Below are 14,041 nucleotides of genomic sequence, written 5' to 3'. Positions count from 1 at the left end.
TAAATTTTCCAACTTATATCTAGTTTCATTTTTTTTCCCCCTGATCCTGCTGTAGTTGTAACTAGGATATATTTTTTCCCCTTGAGGCTTTACTCTGACTTCTAGGATATCGCTATCCTTCAGTACTGCATCATTCAGATTATATTTCCTTAGTTCATTTTCATCCATTTTGGTGAACTTGGATCAAGATATGCCATTAGTGGCACAGTTAGGGCTTGCCTTGTTTCAGGGATAGTGGCCCAGTATAATATTCTCTCTAAGATGTAATGTTCTCTTTTGAGGTTTAATTGGTCTCTGGAGGCAGCCTTCCTTTCAGTTCAGTAATCGCCACAGGAGTAGCCAGGGGTGGTTAAAGTCCAAATCCTTTGTCTCTTTCCAAGTCTTGTCTCCTTTTCTGCAGCCCGGTTAGCTTTTCTTATAGTCCAGAGAGCCTTTCAGTCTGGCCTTGGTTCTGAGAGCTTGAGTTCGCACATGCCTTCTCTGGCTTCTGAATCTCCCCAACTGAATCCTGGCTGAGGTTCTGAGCTTATATATGCTCTCTAATCAAAAGTGTGAATCTTGTAGAACTATAGTAAGTACTAAGTACATGTACTGAACTAGAGAACTGTTAAGCACCATGCTATAAATTAGGTAACTGTTGTCTTTATCAATTCCACTGACTTGGCACCTTGTTTCAAGTTCTGGCCCATAACAGCCCCAAACAAGATTTTTAATAGGACCCTCCAGGAGGTTGCTCTTATGCTGGAGTTCTGCATCACAGTCTCTTTCTACGTTCCCCACTGCCTTTTACTTTTACCTGTGTGAGGTTCAGGAGCCAATTTGTACTGGATTCTCAGCTAGTGTCTCCTTTGACCCACCTGAGGCTGTATTCTCCAACTGAACTGCTGAAGCCATGTTTGGCCAATGTTGTCATCTTGAGTGAGATACCCTAATGTGGCTTACCTGGGGTTAAACCAGGTTCTTCACACTGGTAGGACTCATACAGAGGCAGGCAGAAACGACTTGGACTAAGTTCTGGTGCTTTCTCACTGCCAGGATTAAGCAGAGTTTCCGATCAGACCAAAACCTTTCTGCGATGCCAGTGCTTTGCCTTATCTATTCCAGGATCTCGATAGAAACTAGGAGATTGGGAAAGGAATGGAGTGACAAATAGAATCACCTCTAACTGGCAGTACATTTCAAATCCTCAATGGAATATTTATAGGAGATTTAGGATCCTCTGCAAGCTAGTATACCTTCAATTCCCTTCTTAAATGTTATTGCCATTCCCTTCCTGGAGAGCTTTGATGACTGGCATTAAGAAGTCCTTCCCCCAGGGACTACATTCCTTAAGAGAAAACAATTGACAACTGGCTCTAGGTTAAGTTATGAAACATCTAGAGTAGCTTCAAAGCCAATTTCCCTTTTTCTACTCCTTACCATGATTTAATAGCTTTAGATTTTCATAACCATCAAAATATTGAGTTTGCATAGGCAAACATGGTGAAGATGAGAACCAAATCTGGGGTCATTAATCGAATCAATGTTCAAACTAAGATTCCATGGCAGTTATGGAGATCATAATGTATATGATAGCCCAGATGATCTAGTCTATATAGTTTCCTTTAATGAGTAGAAAAGAGCTAAAAAAGTAGAAAATGAGCAAGAAATCTCCAGGGATTCATGTTGCATATAGAGGCTTAGTTGTCCAATATGACTAGTTTCAACACTCTCTAGCAATATACATTACTGTTCAGGGATTTTTGAGGGACTAAATGGCCAGAAATCATTTCAATGAAGATGAAGTTTCTTAGTGTGCTTTTGAAGTAGCTGGCATGGTCAGGAGAACTGTCCTTCCCCTCTTCAATTCTCTTAATTATCGTGCTACAAGGAATTAGAAGGGAAATGGCAGTGAAGTTGTCAGGAGAACTGAAGGACTGCATAGCTGATTGTGTACATAAAATCTGAGAGTTGGATGAGACAACCCCAATCTTAAGAAGACAATGAACAGATTAATGACCATATCCCCACAGGGCATGGAGACTTAAGTGAGGCTCAAGGGTGTGGGGAATCTGAGGCAGCTTCAGCCCCCACCTAAGGAGCAGGTAATTGACTCTCCTCTGTCAACTCCACCCTCCAGGATGGAGGGAGGGAGGAATAGTGGGGGGGGGGAGGGGGGCAGTGACAGCACCAGCACCTCCCCCCCAGCATCCAGCCACTCCTATAACTAGATTGCAAAAGGGAGTAATTAAGGCCAAGGCCAAAGGGAGAGATGTATCGGAATTTCAACATCACATTATTCCTTTCACTGGATTCCACAATTTCAGAACTATGCATGTTCAATGGTCAATTTTCTTAATTTTAATTTAATGTAGAAAAAAATTTTCAGAAAGAGAAACATTCTTGAATGGGCAAACAATTCTCCATCACCTCCAGCTGGGTTGGCCTTGACTTGCATGAATGTAATTCGCCAACATTGTGTGAGTAGGTAGCCTGATTGACCACGAGTGCTCTAGAGTTGTGGATTCTTATATGAACACTCCTGTGCTCTCAATTAAGATCATTGTTTTAATTGGAAGGCTCTTTATCTGGCCTCTGACTCCTGGACTGCAAAGGTCATGGCCAGATATTTAAAGAAATGTTGTGGTGTTCTCTTCTTTTAGATAATAGATGATGGTTCTCTGGGAGTAGGTTTCTCGGGAAGGTTTTCTGGAGGCAGCCTTAGTTTCAGTTCTAAGTAATAATCACTTCAAACACAGCCAGGAGTTAAAATCCAGTCTTTTATTGTGTCCTTCAACATCTTGAGCTTCAGCCCCTAGCTCCCTCTGAATGTCTCCAGCCAGCACAAAGATGGAATATGGAGTGAATCTCTTGGCCTCCGAGAGTGGGCTTCTGTCCCTGCCCCTGAGAGCTTTTTGATTATATGCTGTACACTGAGTACATACCAATCATCTCACTGGGCAACCATTATTTGTTGTAGGATTAAATTATTTCTAAAATAGATTTAAACATTGTCTCCTCAATTCCACTTAAATAACATTGTTTCAAGTTCTGGTCCATAACATCTCCTTGTAGGATCAGATCAATCGTATTGAACCATGCTAAATTAGATAATTATTGTCTCTATCAATTCTAATGACTTGACACTTTGTAAGGATTCCAACGTCTCCTGCTTTCTTTTGACTTGGAACATAAGGTGGTCATGACCTCCCTGACTTCTCAAGGAGGTGAGAACCCAAAAAGGTGATCACGCCTTCCCTGACTGCTCAAAAAAAGTGAAAACACCATAAAAAGGTCATCATACCCTCCCTGACATCTCAGAAAGGGAGATGGAAACACCAAAGGAAATAGAAAATCGAATCAAATTAGCGCCTTTCTAAAGGGGCTCACTCTTAAAATAGGTATACATAAATCCATCAATATGGGAGACATAATTACATAAGCACATAGCAAGATAACACAGGCTAGTAGTAATGTAACAAATAACGTGAATCAACATGAGAATTTAGACATGTCCATAAGTCCTAGAAATAATCCAAAAAAGAATCAATTGTCCATTAGTTCATGTGACAGGAATCCAATAATTCCTGCAAGCTTTGAAGTACTGCAATAGTCTAAACAATTTTTCTTCTCAAGGAATCCAATGATTCCTGCTGGTTTTCAAGAACTGAAAGTGTCTCATCTTGTGTTAGGGAATCCAATGATTCCTGCTGGTTTTCAAGAACTGAAAGTGTCTCATCTTGTGTTAGGAAATCCAATGATTCCTGCTGGTTTTCAAGAACTGAAAGTGTCTCATCTTGTGTTAGGAAATCCAATGATTCCTGCTGGTTTTCAAGAACTGAAAGTGTCTCATCTTGTGTTAGGAAATCCAATGATTCCTGCTGGTTTTCAAGAACTGAAAGTGTCTCATCTTGTGTTAGGGAATCCAATGATTCCTGCTGGTTTTCAAGAACTGAAAGTGTCTCATCTTGTGTTAGGAAATCCAATGATTCCTGCTGGTTTTCAAGAACTGAAAGTGTCTCATCTTGTGTTAGGGAATCCAATGATTCCTGCTGGTTTTCAAGAACTGAAAGTGTCTCATCTTGTGTTAGGAAATCCAATGATTCCTGCTGGTTTTCAAGAACTGAAAGTGTCTCATCTTGTGTTAGGAAATCCAATGATTCCTGCTGGTTTTCAAGAACTGAAAGTGTCTCATCTTGTGTTAGGAAATCCAATGATTCCTGCTGGTTTTCAAGAACTGAAAGTGTCTCATCTTGTGTTAGGGAATCCAATGATTCCTGCTGGTTTTCAAGAACTGAAAGTGTCTCATCTTGTGTTAGGGAATCCAATGATTCCTGCTGGTTTTCAAGAACTGAAAGTGTCTCATCTTGTGTTAGGAAATCCAATGATTCCTGAAGATTTTGTTCTTAGGTCTTCTTTGTTTCTAGATTTTTTTTTTTCTCTCTGATGGACAAGGTGAAGATGTCTTGTTGGTACCCATCTGATTCCTTCTCATCTGTAGAAATACAAGCAAATCCTCTTCCCCAAGCAGTTAACCTTTCTGGTCCCTTCCATTCAACATTTTCTGGGTCTCTCCACATCACCTGGTGATTATCTAAAGATAGTGGAGCTGCTAGCATTGGACACTGTCTTCTGGTGGGTTATAAAACCTGTGTGCCAGAGCCAGTGCATCTTTATCAAAAATTTAAAAATTAATGGTATAGAAAACTAAATTTAGAAGTTCTCTAGGGTTACCTATGGCTCCCCCTTTCTTTTGTTTTTGGAGGAGTGTCTTAATATCTGTTTCTTCTCTGATTGCTTGACCTTGAGGATTAAAGGGTATGCCAGTGGTGTGTAAAATCTTATACGTGTTTAGAAGTATATGCAGGTCCATTTTCTGTTTTTATTTCTTGTGGCACACCCATAATTGCAAATGCTTGGATGAGGAATTCAGTGACAACTCAGGCTGTCTCTTTTGCTGTTGGTATTGCAAAAGTGAATCCTGAAAAGGTATCTACCACAATGTGGATATGACATCTGACCAAAAGATTTATGATGGGTCACATCCATTTGCCAGATTTCAATGGGTCTCAAACTATGAGGCTTCTTCCATGGAGGGGAGCGTAGGAGCATGGAAAGGAAGGCAAGCTGTACGGCTTCTTACTATGCTCTTAGCTTCCTCTTTTGTTATTCCAAATTGTAAACGTAAAGCTCGAGCAGCCTGATGGTATTTAGAATGGGATTCCTGGGCTTCCTGAAATAAAGGAGTACTGGCTAACATAGTTAAAAAGCTATCTGCCTTTGAATTACCATCAAAAATAGGACCTGGAAGGCCACTATGAAAGTGGACATGCAAAATATAAATCTTACCTGTTTCTTGCTCTTGAAGTTTCTTAAAGAGCTGATATAGGTTAGAGGATGCAAATTTTATTTGGGCTGTGGCAATTCTCTGTACCACACCTACTGAACAGGCTGGATCGGATATTATATTTATTATATCTCCTTGATAATAGGTAAGTGCTAGCATGATTGCACATAATTTGTTCTGATTGGACTGAAAAGGAGTTCTGACTACTCTTTATGGTTAATCATGAGAATATACAGCACAAATATTGTTTGGATGCATCTGTAAAGATAGTTGGTTCTTTAAGAGGAACCTTAGAAACCTTTTCCTCAAATCCATTGCCAATTATGTAATAGCCAGGTTATCTTTCATGGAGACCCATGTGCAAAATTTGAAGCTGTGGTCAATAAAATTGGCCACTCTAGGATGGTTTCACAGCATACATTTATTTCTATGTTAGTATAAAATGTGTATATTTTGTCAGGTCTTATCCCAGATAATTGTACTACTAGCTTAATAGCCTTTAACAAAATCCTAGCCAACAAGACTGGGTAAGGAGTAAGGCTTTGTTCTAGTTGGGCTGGGAGGTTCATCCACTCTATCACACTGTCTCCTTGATGAAGAACTGCTGTGGGTGCCTCTTTTGTAGCAAAAACTGATATTTCCAAGGGTATTTGAGTGATTCTTTCAACCACATTGGATAAAGCCAGTTCAACTTCTCTCAAAGCCTCTTGCACTTTTGTAAGCTGGCATGGCAAATTTAAAGCAGTGTCTCCCTTTAAAATCTCACATAGAGGTTGCAATTGATTGGTAGTTAAGCCTAGCATTGGACGCATCCATTGGATATATCCTATTTTTGGAAATCATTTAAGGTGTTCAACTTCTGTTCTTAAAGAAAGCTTTTGTACTGTAAGTGCCTTAGGATATACTTCATATCCTAAATATTCAAAAGGAGCATGCCTTTGAATTTTTTCTGTAGCTATATGCAGTTTGTAGGTTTAGTGTTTCTATGGTCTTTGTGTAGATGTGCTTCTAACATTTGTTCCTCAGGTGCACACCCCAAAATATCATCCATATAATGTAACAATATTCCTTTTGGAAATGCTTTTCTTACTCCAGTAAGAGCAGCAGCAAACATACATTTGGCACATTAGTAGGGCTATTTTTCATTCCCGTGGCAAAACTTTCCATTCATCTTTTATAAGGCTCAGCTAAATTAACGCTGGGCACTTGAAAAGGCAAATCTTTTCATATCCTCCTTATCTAGAGGGAGGGATAGAATAGAAACAATCCTTAATGTCTATAACCCAAAGAGGCCATTTGCTAGGCAACTGAATAGGAGATGGAAGTCCAGGCTGAAAAGTTTCCATAGTTTACATCTGTTCATTTACTTTTCTTAAATCAGTCAACATCCTCCATTTTCCAGATTTCTTTCTTATAAGAAATACTGGGGAATTCCAAGAACTTAGAGAAGGCTGTAAGTGTCCTTGGTCAAGTTGCTCTTGCTCTATATCTACTAAAGTCTGAATTTTATCGCTTGTTAAGGGCCACTGCTCTATCCACACTGGTGTATCAGTTTTCCACTGAATAGGAACTGGTGATAGTGTTGGCAGGCCTTAAACAGCAGCCCTGCCTAAAAAGCCAAAGTACTTAATTGTAATCCTATCTGCTGTAAAATGTCTCTTCCCCACAGATTGATTGGGGATGCTTTCAACCACAAAAGGAATAAACTATTTCATTTTCAAATGTCCATTTCATAGGGGCAGCACTAACTTCTGCTGCTATTGATCCTCCTACACTAGACATGTAGGTGTCGGCCTTAATCTTTGGCCAGTGACTGGGCCAGCTGGCACCTCTAATGACTGTAGGATCTGCACCAATCCTAACAGTATTCCATTCACATAAATAGCATAGATCGGTCAGCTGTCACAGCTGCAGTCTAAAATATTCCTGGACCCTGCTGCTTGGAGTCAGAATCTGGGCAACAATCATCAGGTTGTCTATTAGGGGTATGTAACAATAAGCCTGATGCTACTATTTCTCCTGGTTGATAAATTACAGGTTGTCTACCTGGGATTATTTAGTGACTGGGATATTAGCTACAAATTCTCCACTTTCCCACATCAGTATATGGATGACCACTGTTTTGTAAGAGCTCTCAGGAGGTGAAATGGTCAAGCCTACTGTGCCTGGAGGCAAGAGATTCATAAGCCGGACAGGAACAGATCTCACCTCTTCAAGGGCTATCTCAGTAGTTTCTACTGCATTCAATTCTGTTTTTCCTAATTGCAGTCCCTTTTCCCCCTCTGATTGCCTTTTGGCTGATTGATCATGTCTTCCTATTGAATTTCTAAAGACTGAGTGGAACCTCGGCTGCCATCTTTCCCCATCTGGGGCCCTGAAGCTGGGCTCTGCCTCTCATTTCCCTGAATCCATCTATATTCAGAGACCCAAGGAAAGCCTTGGTTACATTTTGGACATGGGGTTTTGGGTTTTCTCTCACCCTGTCCTCTCACTCTCTCTGTATCTACAATGGGCTTTCAAATGTCCAACTTTTCCGCATTGAAAACATTGACGAGTGTCTTCCAAAATAGCCTGGTAAATTTTTTTGGTTCGGAGAACTCTCGTTGCTAGTCTTTTGCCTCTGCAAGTTTCAGCCTCTCCTATTCCAAATCCTTCTTAATCTCTCTACTGAAGTCTGGCTCTGTCAATCTCCCAAATTTGTGAACTTTAAAGTGTGAGCTCTTAAAGGTGTAAACTTAAGCATTATTTAAAAACTTTGTATCCATTTTCCCAGCCAGTTAACACTTTGTATCCATTTTCCCAGCCAGTTAACACTTTGTATCCATTTTCCCAGCCAGTTAACACTTTGTATCCATTTTCCCAGCCAGTTAACACTTGTATCCATTTTCCCAGCCAGTTAACACTTTGTATCCATTTTCCCAGCCAGTTAACACTTTGTATCCATTTTCCCAGCCAGTTAACACTTTGTATCCATTTTCCCAGCCAGTTAACACTTTGTAAGGATTCTAACAGTTAAGAATCACTGAAGGCCATAATGAAATTGGACTCTTCATAACAAGGAAAGAGTACAGTTTGTACAGGGAAAAAAATATTGGATCCTACAGACATCACATAATTCCTCCCCACGCTGATATTTCTATCCATACACTGACCAGTTGGTTGGTTTCTATAATGCTACTTGCTGGTTATTGATTTGGAACTAGCTTTGCTACGTGGACATATGGTGTCATTCAATATCCTCTTCCCAGTTACTGTAGCATTTAGCATAGTAAGAGCCATTGTATTTTGAGTATATTGTCAAGTTAGGATTACATCCTGGAAAGACCCTCCTTTGAGGAACTACAAGAAGAACTTTGCTCTCAACCCCTACTCCTAGGTGTATAAAACTAAAATGATAGAATTCTGATTCTTTTTGGTGATTATCACAAAAGGCCTTTTTTATTATTAAATTTTTATTTTTATTTATTTATTTTTAACAATCCATTTGGTTTTCTTTATTTGGTTAAGATAATGACTTAGATACAAATCAGGTGGAGCTGGTAGGATTCAGGGAGTGGGGGTGGGTGGGTAAGAGGAGCAGGGATAATGGGGACAGGACTTTTAGGTTGGCCTGATCTGGTCAGAAGTTGCATGGTTGGTCTTAGGATCTGCCCCCATATGTTACTTAGGTCTAGGAAGGAAGGAGGTAGAAGGGAAAAGATGTCCATTGCATAGAGCATCATATATCTCATAATTCAATTCCCAAAGGTTCAAGCTCCATTCTCTGGGGTATGTGACCATGACATACAAGCAACAGAAAAAATGAATTCTAGCCCCATCAAGGAGAAAAAAGCCCTCAAGTTCCAAAGATGGCAAGAGGCAACTCTGCTTCCACAGTGATTCTACTTTGATCACCTGGGCTTGATGAGCATGAGGGGCTGGGCCAAGGGAAGCAAGGCTGAGTCTCAATATCTTCTGTAAGGTCACCCCTGATCTCCTGGGGGGCCCTAGGCTAGGAATGGATGGGATTTTCAGTTGCCACTCCCTAAGGAGGAAAGAGTGTCTCCTCCCAAAGTCTATGGGCCTGGAGAGGAGAGGAGCAGCCAGCTCCTGGGCAGCTGAGAAGTGGGAAAAGCACAGTGAGCTCACTAGACAGAGGCTCTGGCAGTGTAGCTCCCATCCCAGTCCTCCTCTTCACATGGCTGGGCTCTCACTGAACAAAGAAATAAACCCACTGCAGCCTGACTCAGGGGTCTGGCCCCACGGGGGAGGGGCCAGTAAGGATCTGGGGCCTCCTTCCAAGGGGGAGGGATGGAGGCTTCAGCTGCTGTTGCTGCTATCTTCACTGTCTGAGTAGGCCCCAAGCTGGCTCAGAGATGAGGCACTGGGGGTCCTGGGCGATGAGCTGGTCTCTTTCAAACTCTGTGGTACTCCTGTGCTGGAAGAGGGCAAGACTATATTCCCATTGCTGCTGCTGGGTCTCTGGGCAGCTGCCTTCTTTGCCACAACCAGGCCTGCCAGCTTGGACTTGCTGCCCAGTGCACCAACGCTCCATTCCCAGCTCTCCAACTTTTGCTTTTTTAGTTGAGGGACCTCCTCTAAGATGGCTGTGGGAGCGCCCCGAGTGGGCAGCTGGGAAGGGGCGAGGGTGGGCTCCTCATCAGAGTCTGAGTCTTCGATGAGTCGCCGTCTCTGAGCCTGTTCCATCATGGCCTCCATTTCCCTCTGATCCTCCTCCTGCTCTCGCTGGCGCTTCTTCTCCTCGGACACGCGGTGCTGCTGTAACATCGCCTCAAAGTCCACATTGGCCTGGTGCTGGTTGAGTTCCTTCAGCTCCTGCAGGTTTTCTAGGACCTCCATCTCCAGCTTGGAGTCCTTGGTCCGGTTCTCCAGCACCTTCATAGGATTATTTAATTCTAAATCCTCTCTTTCCTTCTGTACCCTTTTTTCTTCCTCTTCTAGTAGTTTCTCAGCCTGGAAGTTCCGGGTGGCTCCATGGTATAATCTGTGTTCTCGGGGTCTGTTTTGAAGGTAATTTCAGCTAGACATCGGGTACACTTGATATAGAAACGAAAAATTGGGAGTCCCAGATATAGCTCATTCTGCACTGTCTCCTTCCGGGCATTAAATTTCTTGCCTTTATAAATATATTCACCACATGTCTTACATCTCATGTTGAATGGGGCCATCAGTCTCACCACATATTGCCGATCTTTGGGTAGCTTGAGCTTAGGGATTTCTGATGGATCAAAATCCGGTGGATAGTATTTATTCAAGATTTTCTCTCAGACATCTTGGTTGCCACTTCACGGAGCCCACTCCAGTCACCAATTCGCCAACTGTTTTGAGAACTGGCCACCACACAGTGGCTCTCCCAACCTGCACAGTCCACTTCCCACAAAAGGTCTTTCTTAAGGTCATCAATAAACTGAGGATGAATTTCTAGCAGAGCTCTTCAGGCCTTAGTCACAAGCTAGCTCGAGAATCCTGGTGGAAGCGTGTCTTATGTAGTTCCACAATGTTAAGCAGCTTGGCCTAGGTTTTATACCTTCAGGATTAGTTTTGTTCAAGTCTGAACACTTGCTTTTCTCCAGTGTTGAAGAAGGTTTTCTTCAAGGTATTTCAAAGATGACCCTGAAATCTGGCCTCAGACAAAATGACCCTTGAATATCTTGAGATTCATGGGCTTCAGATGTCCTAGTGCCCTGGTGGTAATGCTCTGGTTAGCTTTCCATAGGTCTTGGGACCGGCCTTTTTTTCAGCAGAGTAATCTCCAAATGACCAGGGATTAAGTCCAAATGTCTTGATTGTTTCCTTCAATCTGTCTCCTTGCTTGGGGCTTGGCTGGCTTTCTGGAGGCCCTTCAGATTGGCCTTGTCTCGGTGGGGGAAGCAGGAGGATAGGCCAGCCACCACAAAGGTGGGAGATGGAAGGAATGTCTCTTCCAGTCCTTGGTTCTTTTTTTTTTTTTTTTCCCTAAGAAAAAAGGGAGTTTATTGTATAATGTGATGAAGCAGTAATGACCTCTGCTTGAGGTTCTGCTTTATAGTCCTATAGACAGTACAATGTGACGGAATGCATTTATAAAAGCCAAAATAAAACAATGGCCCAATTATATACATGTTGCCACTTTTAAAATCTTTTTCGCTTGATAATTTCTGGTTTCCAGCTGACTGGATGAGTTTCTTCCGTCGCCGAATCATCTTCTCTGTATACTTTAATGGTTTTGTCAACTTCTGCAGTTAGTAATCGACTTCCAGATTGGTCAAAAGCACATGCAAATATTCCTGATTCACTGTCCAAAGACCCAGGCTGTACAGCTGCATGAACTCTTTGGAAATTGTATCCAGTTCTCCAATCCCAGAGATGCATAGTGCCATTATCCGCTCCAGATACCAGCACTCCATCTGAATTCACAGCCAGTGTATTAATTATAGCATTATGACCTGAAAGGTTTTGAATGAAGTTTCCATCAGGGAATTTCCACTGTTTAATATTATCTGGAGAACCAGATGCAAATGTATAATGTCTTGGATGTAGAACTACTGCTCTAACTGATTTTTTGTGATTTGTTAGTGTGACACGTGTTTTTCCTGCCACCAAGTCCCATAATCGTATGGTTGTATCATGGCTTCCTGTAATGATTTGTGGTTCTGCAGCTTGACACTTTACTGTAGCCACTGCATTTGTATGCCCTGCCAATGTGTGTACGCTGGCTTTTGTCCTCACGTCCCATATCCGTGCAGTTGAATCTCGACTACAAGTCACAAGCACATCAATTGTTGGATGCAAATCCAAACCATATACTGCACTTAGATGTCCATGATAATGTCTGATAACCTTATTGTATTCGAGATCCCAGCATTTCACTTGTTTGTCTTCTCCACAGGAGAAGAGGTACGGACTCCTTGCACTTACTATCACCCCTCGTACGGTACTGATATGGCCAGTCAGTGATAGTTTTAATTTGCCACTAGCCAGGTCCCAGATCTTTATAGTCCTATCAGCAGAACCAGTAACAAACCATTGATTCCCAGGTTCTAGTGCAATACATCGGACCCAGCCCAGATGTCCACTGATAACTCTGTATAGTTTCCATGGTGGATGCCACTGTGGTTTAGGCATTGTAGGCGCCTTTTTGGCCATCGTTGCAGCATTCCTGGTGCCACCGGCCCCCATCATAGCCATAGCTAATCCAGGTGGCTGTGAGTGTTCAGGAAGTCCAGCATGTCGGTAAATATCACCTACGGTAGCTGAAGTGCGGTTTGCATCTATCCTGGATTGTGAAGGAGGTAGAGCCACAGCTAAAGATTGTGCAGCAGATTCACTCGGCATTCTTTGAATCTTAGTATCTGCAGTCAAGGCCACACCAGGTCCTGGTGGGTATGGATGTGTACCAGTTACTGTATAGTCAAGTTCTTGTCCTTGACTGGCCGGATACTGTTTATGTCCATATGCATCCACTGCACTCGGAGAGCCTTTCTCTCTAAGATTTTCTTTCAAAATAGGCATATGCAACACCGGGCCATACTCTGTATGAAGTTTGACAGCCATCTTTAACTTGTGACTCTCTTCATCTAACTGTAGCAGCTTTGCATCATCAGCCACAAACATGTCATGGGTCCTCTTTAGTGATCTGAACACAAGTGTGTGCACAGAATGTTTCTGAACCTCCTCCACCATGATGCCGAACAAGTCGCCCGCCCCACTAATGGAGAAAGGCCAGTCCTTGTAGGTTCAGATCTTTTTTTGTCCCTAATATAGTCCGGTTAGCTTGGAGCCCTCCGAATGTCTCCAAATCCAAAGGTTTTGTCCTTCAGCCTCTGCCTCTGCTTTCTTCAGCCTCCAGCCAGCACAAAGATGGAATGAATCTCTTGCCTCCTTCACTTGGGGCTCGGCTAGCTTTCTGGTGAGTCTTTCAGACCAGCTTGGTCTCAGTGGGGGAAGTGCAGGAGCCCAGCCACCAACCACAGTGGTGTGAGATGAAGACGAATCTGGTTGTCCGCTGAACTCTCGACTCGTAGCTTCTTCCTCTGAAAACTTTCTTCTGCCACCAGCCAGCCAAGTGGAAAATATTCCCTCTTGCCTCGGAGAGAGGGCTTCTGGAGTAATTCTGCTGAAATCTCCCTGCACCAGAGTGCTCCTCTCCAACCAGCTGAACTCTCTTCTGCCACCAGCCAGCCAAGTGGAAAATATTCTGGAATAGATCTCTCTTCACTGGCCTTATATCTCTCTCTTCTGAGAGAATGGAATTATGGGTTTTCTCCCATGGTGCTCTCTGGCCCTAAGAGCTTTAAGGGAGGTGTGAATTCACCAAGTGACAAAGTTTACTTTGTGAATCTGGCAAACTTGTGAACTCCAATGAGTAAAGGTGTAAACACAAGCATTGTACTAATTAGTTCTACTTAGTACCTTGTTTCAGGTTCTGGCCCAAAACATCTTCTTGTAAGATCAGCTCAACTCTAATTAGTTAGCAGTTTGTAAAGATTCCAACATACTCTATAATTACATCATCGTAGGTGTCAATCTTGTAGAACTATAAGTACTAAGTACATGTACTGAACTAGAGAACTATTAATCACAGTACTAAACTAGATAACTTAGTGGAGGTGATAAGAGAATGGTTAACACCTTCTTTCAAGTAAACTTCTCTAGAGTTCTGCCCATTACACCCTGGAATTTCTAGTTGGGCCTTTTGAAGTAAACCTTAGGAGCAGCAGTAGGTGCTCTCAAGTT

At 42.3% G+C, this 14,041-nt stretch overlaps 2 protein-coding genes across 2 annotated transcripts; both read right to left on the bottom strand.

Moving 5' to 3' along the window:
- Positions 1-8,828: 8,828 nt before the first annotated feature.
- LOC127557341 (splicing factor YJU2-like) lies at positions 8,829-10,726 on the bottom strand. Its single transcript, XM_051990693.1, is given in 3 exon segments — positions 8,829-10,305; positions 10,308-10,587; positions 10,685-10,726. Coding segments are annotated over 3 exon segments (1,002 nt in total). The 3' UTR covers positions 8,829-9,625.
- Positions 10,727-10,903: 177 nt separating this feature from the next.
- On the bottom strand, positions 10,904-13,725 carry LOC127554892 (pleiotropic regulator 1-like). Its single transcript, XM_051986830.1, has one exon. It carries the CDS (start codon positions 12,986-12,988, stop codon positions 11,438-11,440), a length of 1,551 nt encoding a protein of 516 aa, XP_051842790.1. The 5' UTR covers positions 12,989-13,725; the 3' UTR covers positions 10,904-11,437.
- Positions 13,726-14,041: the final 316 nt, after the last annotated feature.

Source organism: Antechinus flavipes, chromosome 3, assembly GCF_016432865.1.
Source record: "Antechinus flavipes isolate AdamAnt ecotype Samford, QLD, Australia chromosome 3, AdamAnt_v2, whole genome shotgun sequence".
Classification (NCBI taxonomy): Eukaryota; Metazoa; Chordata; class Mammalia; order Dasyuromorphia; family Dasyuridae; genus Antechinus; species Antechinus flavipes.
The sequence above is the reverse complement of the archived record's forward strand: the minus strand, read 5'-3'. Positions and strand labels throughout refer to the sequence as shown.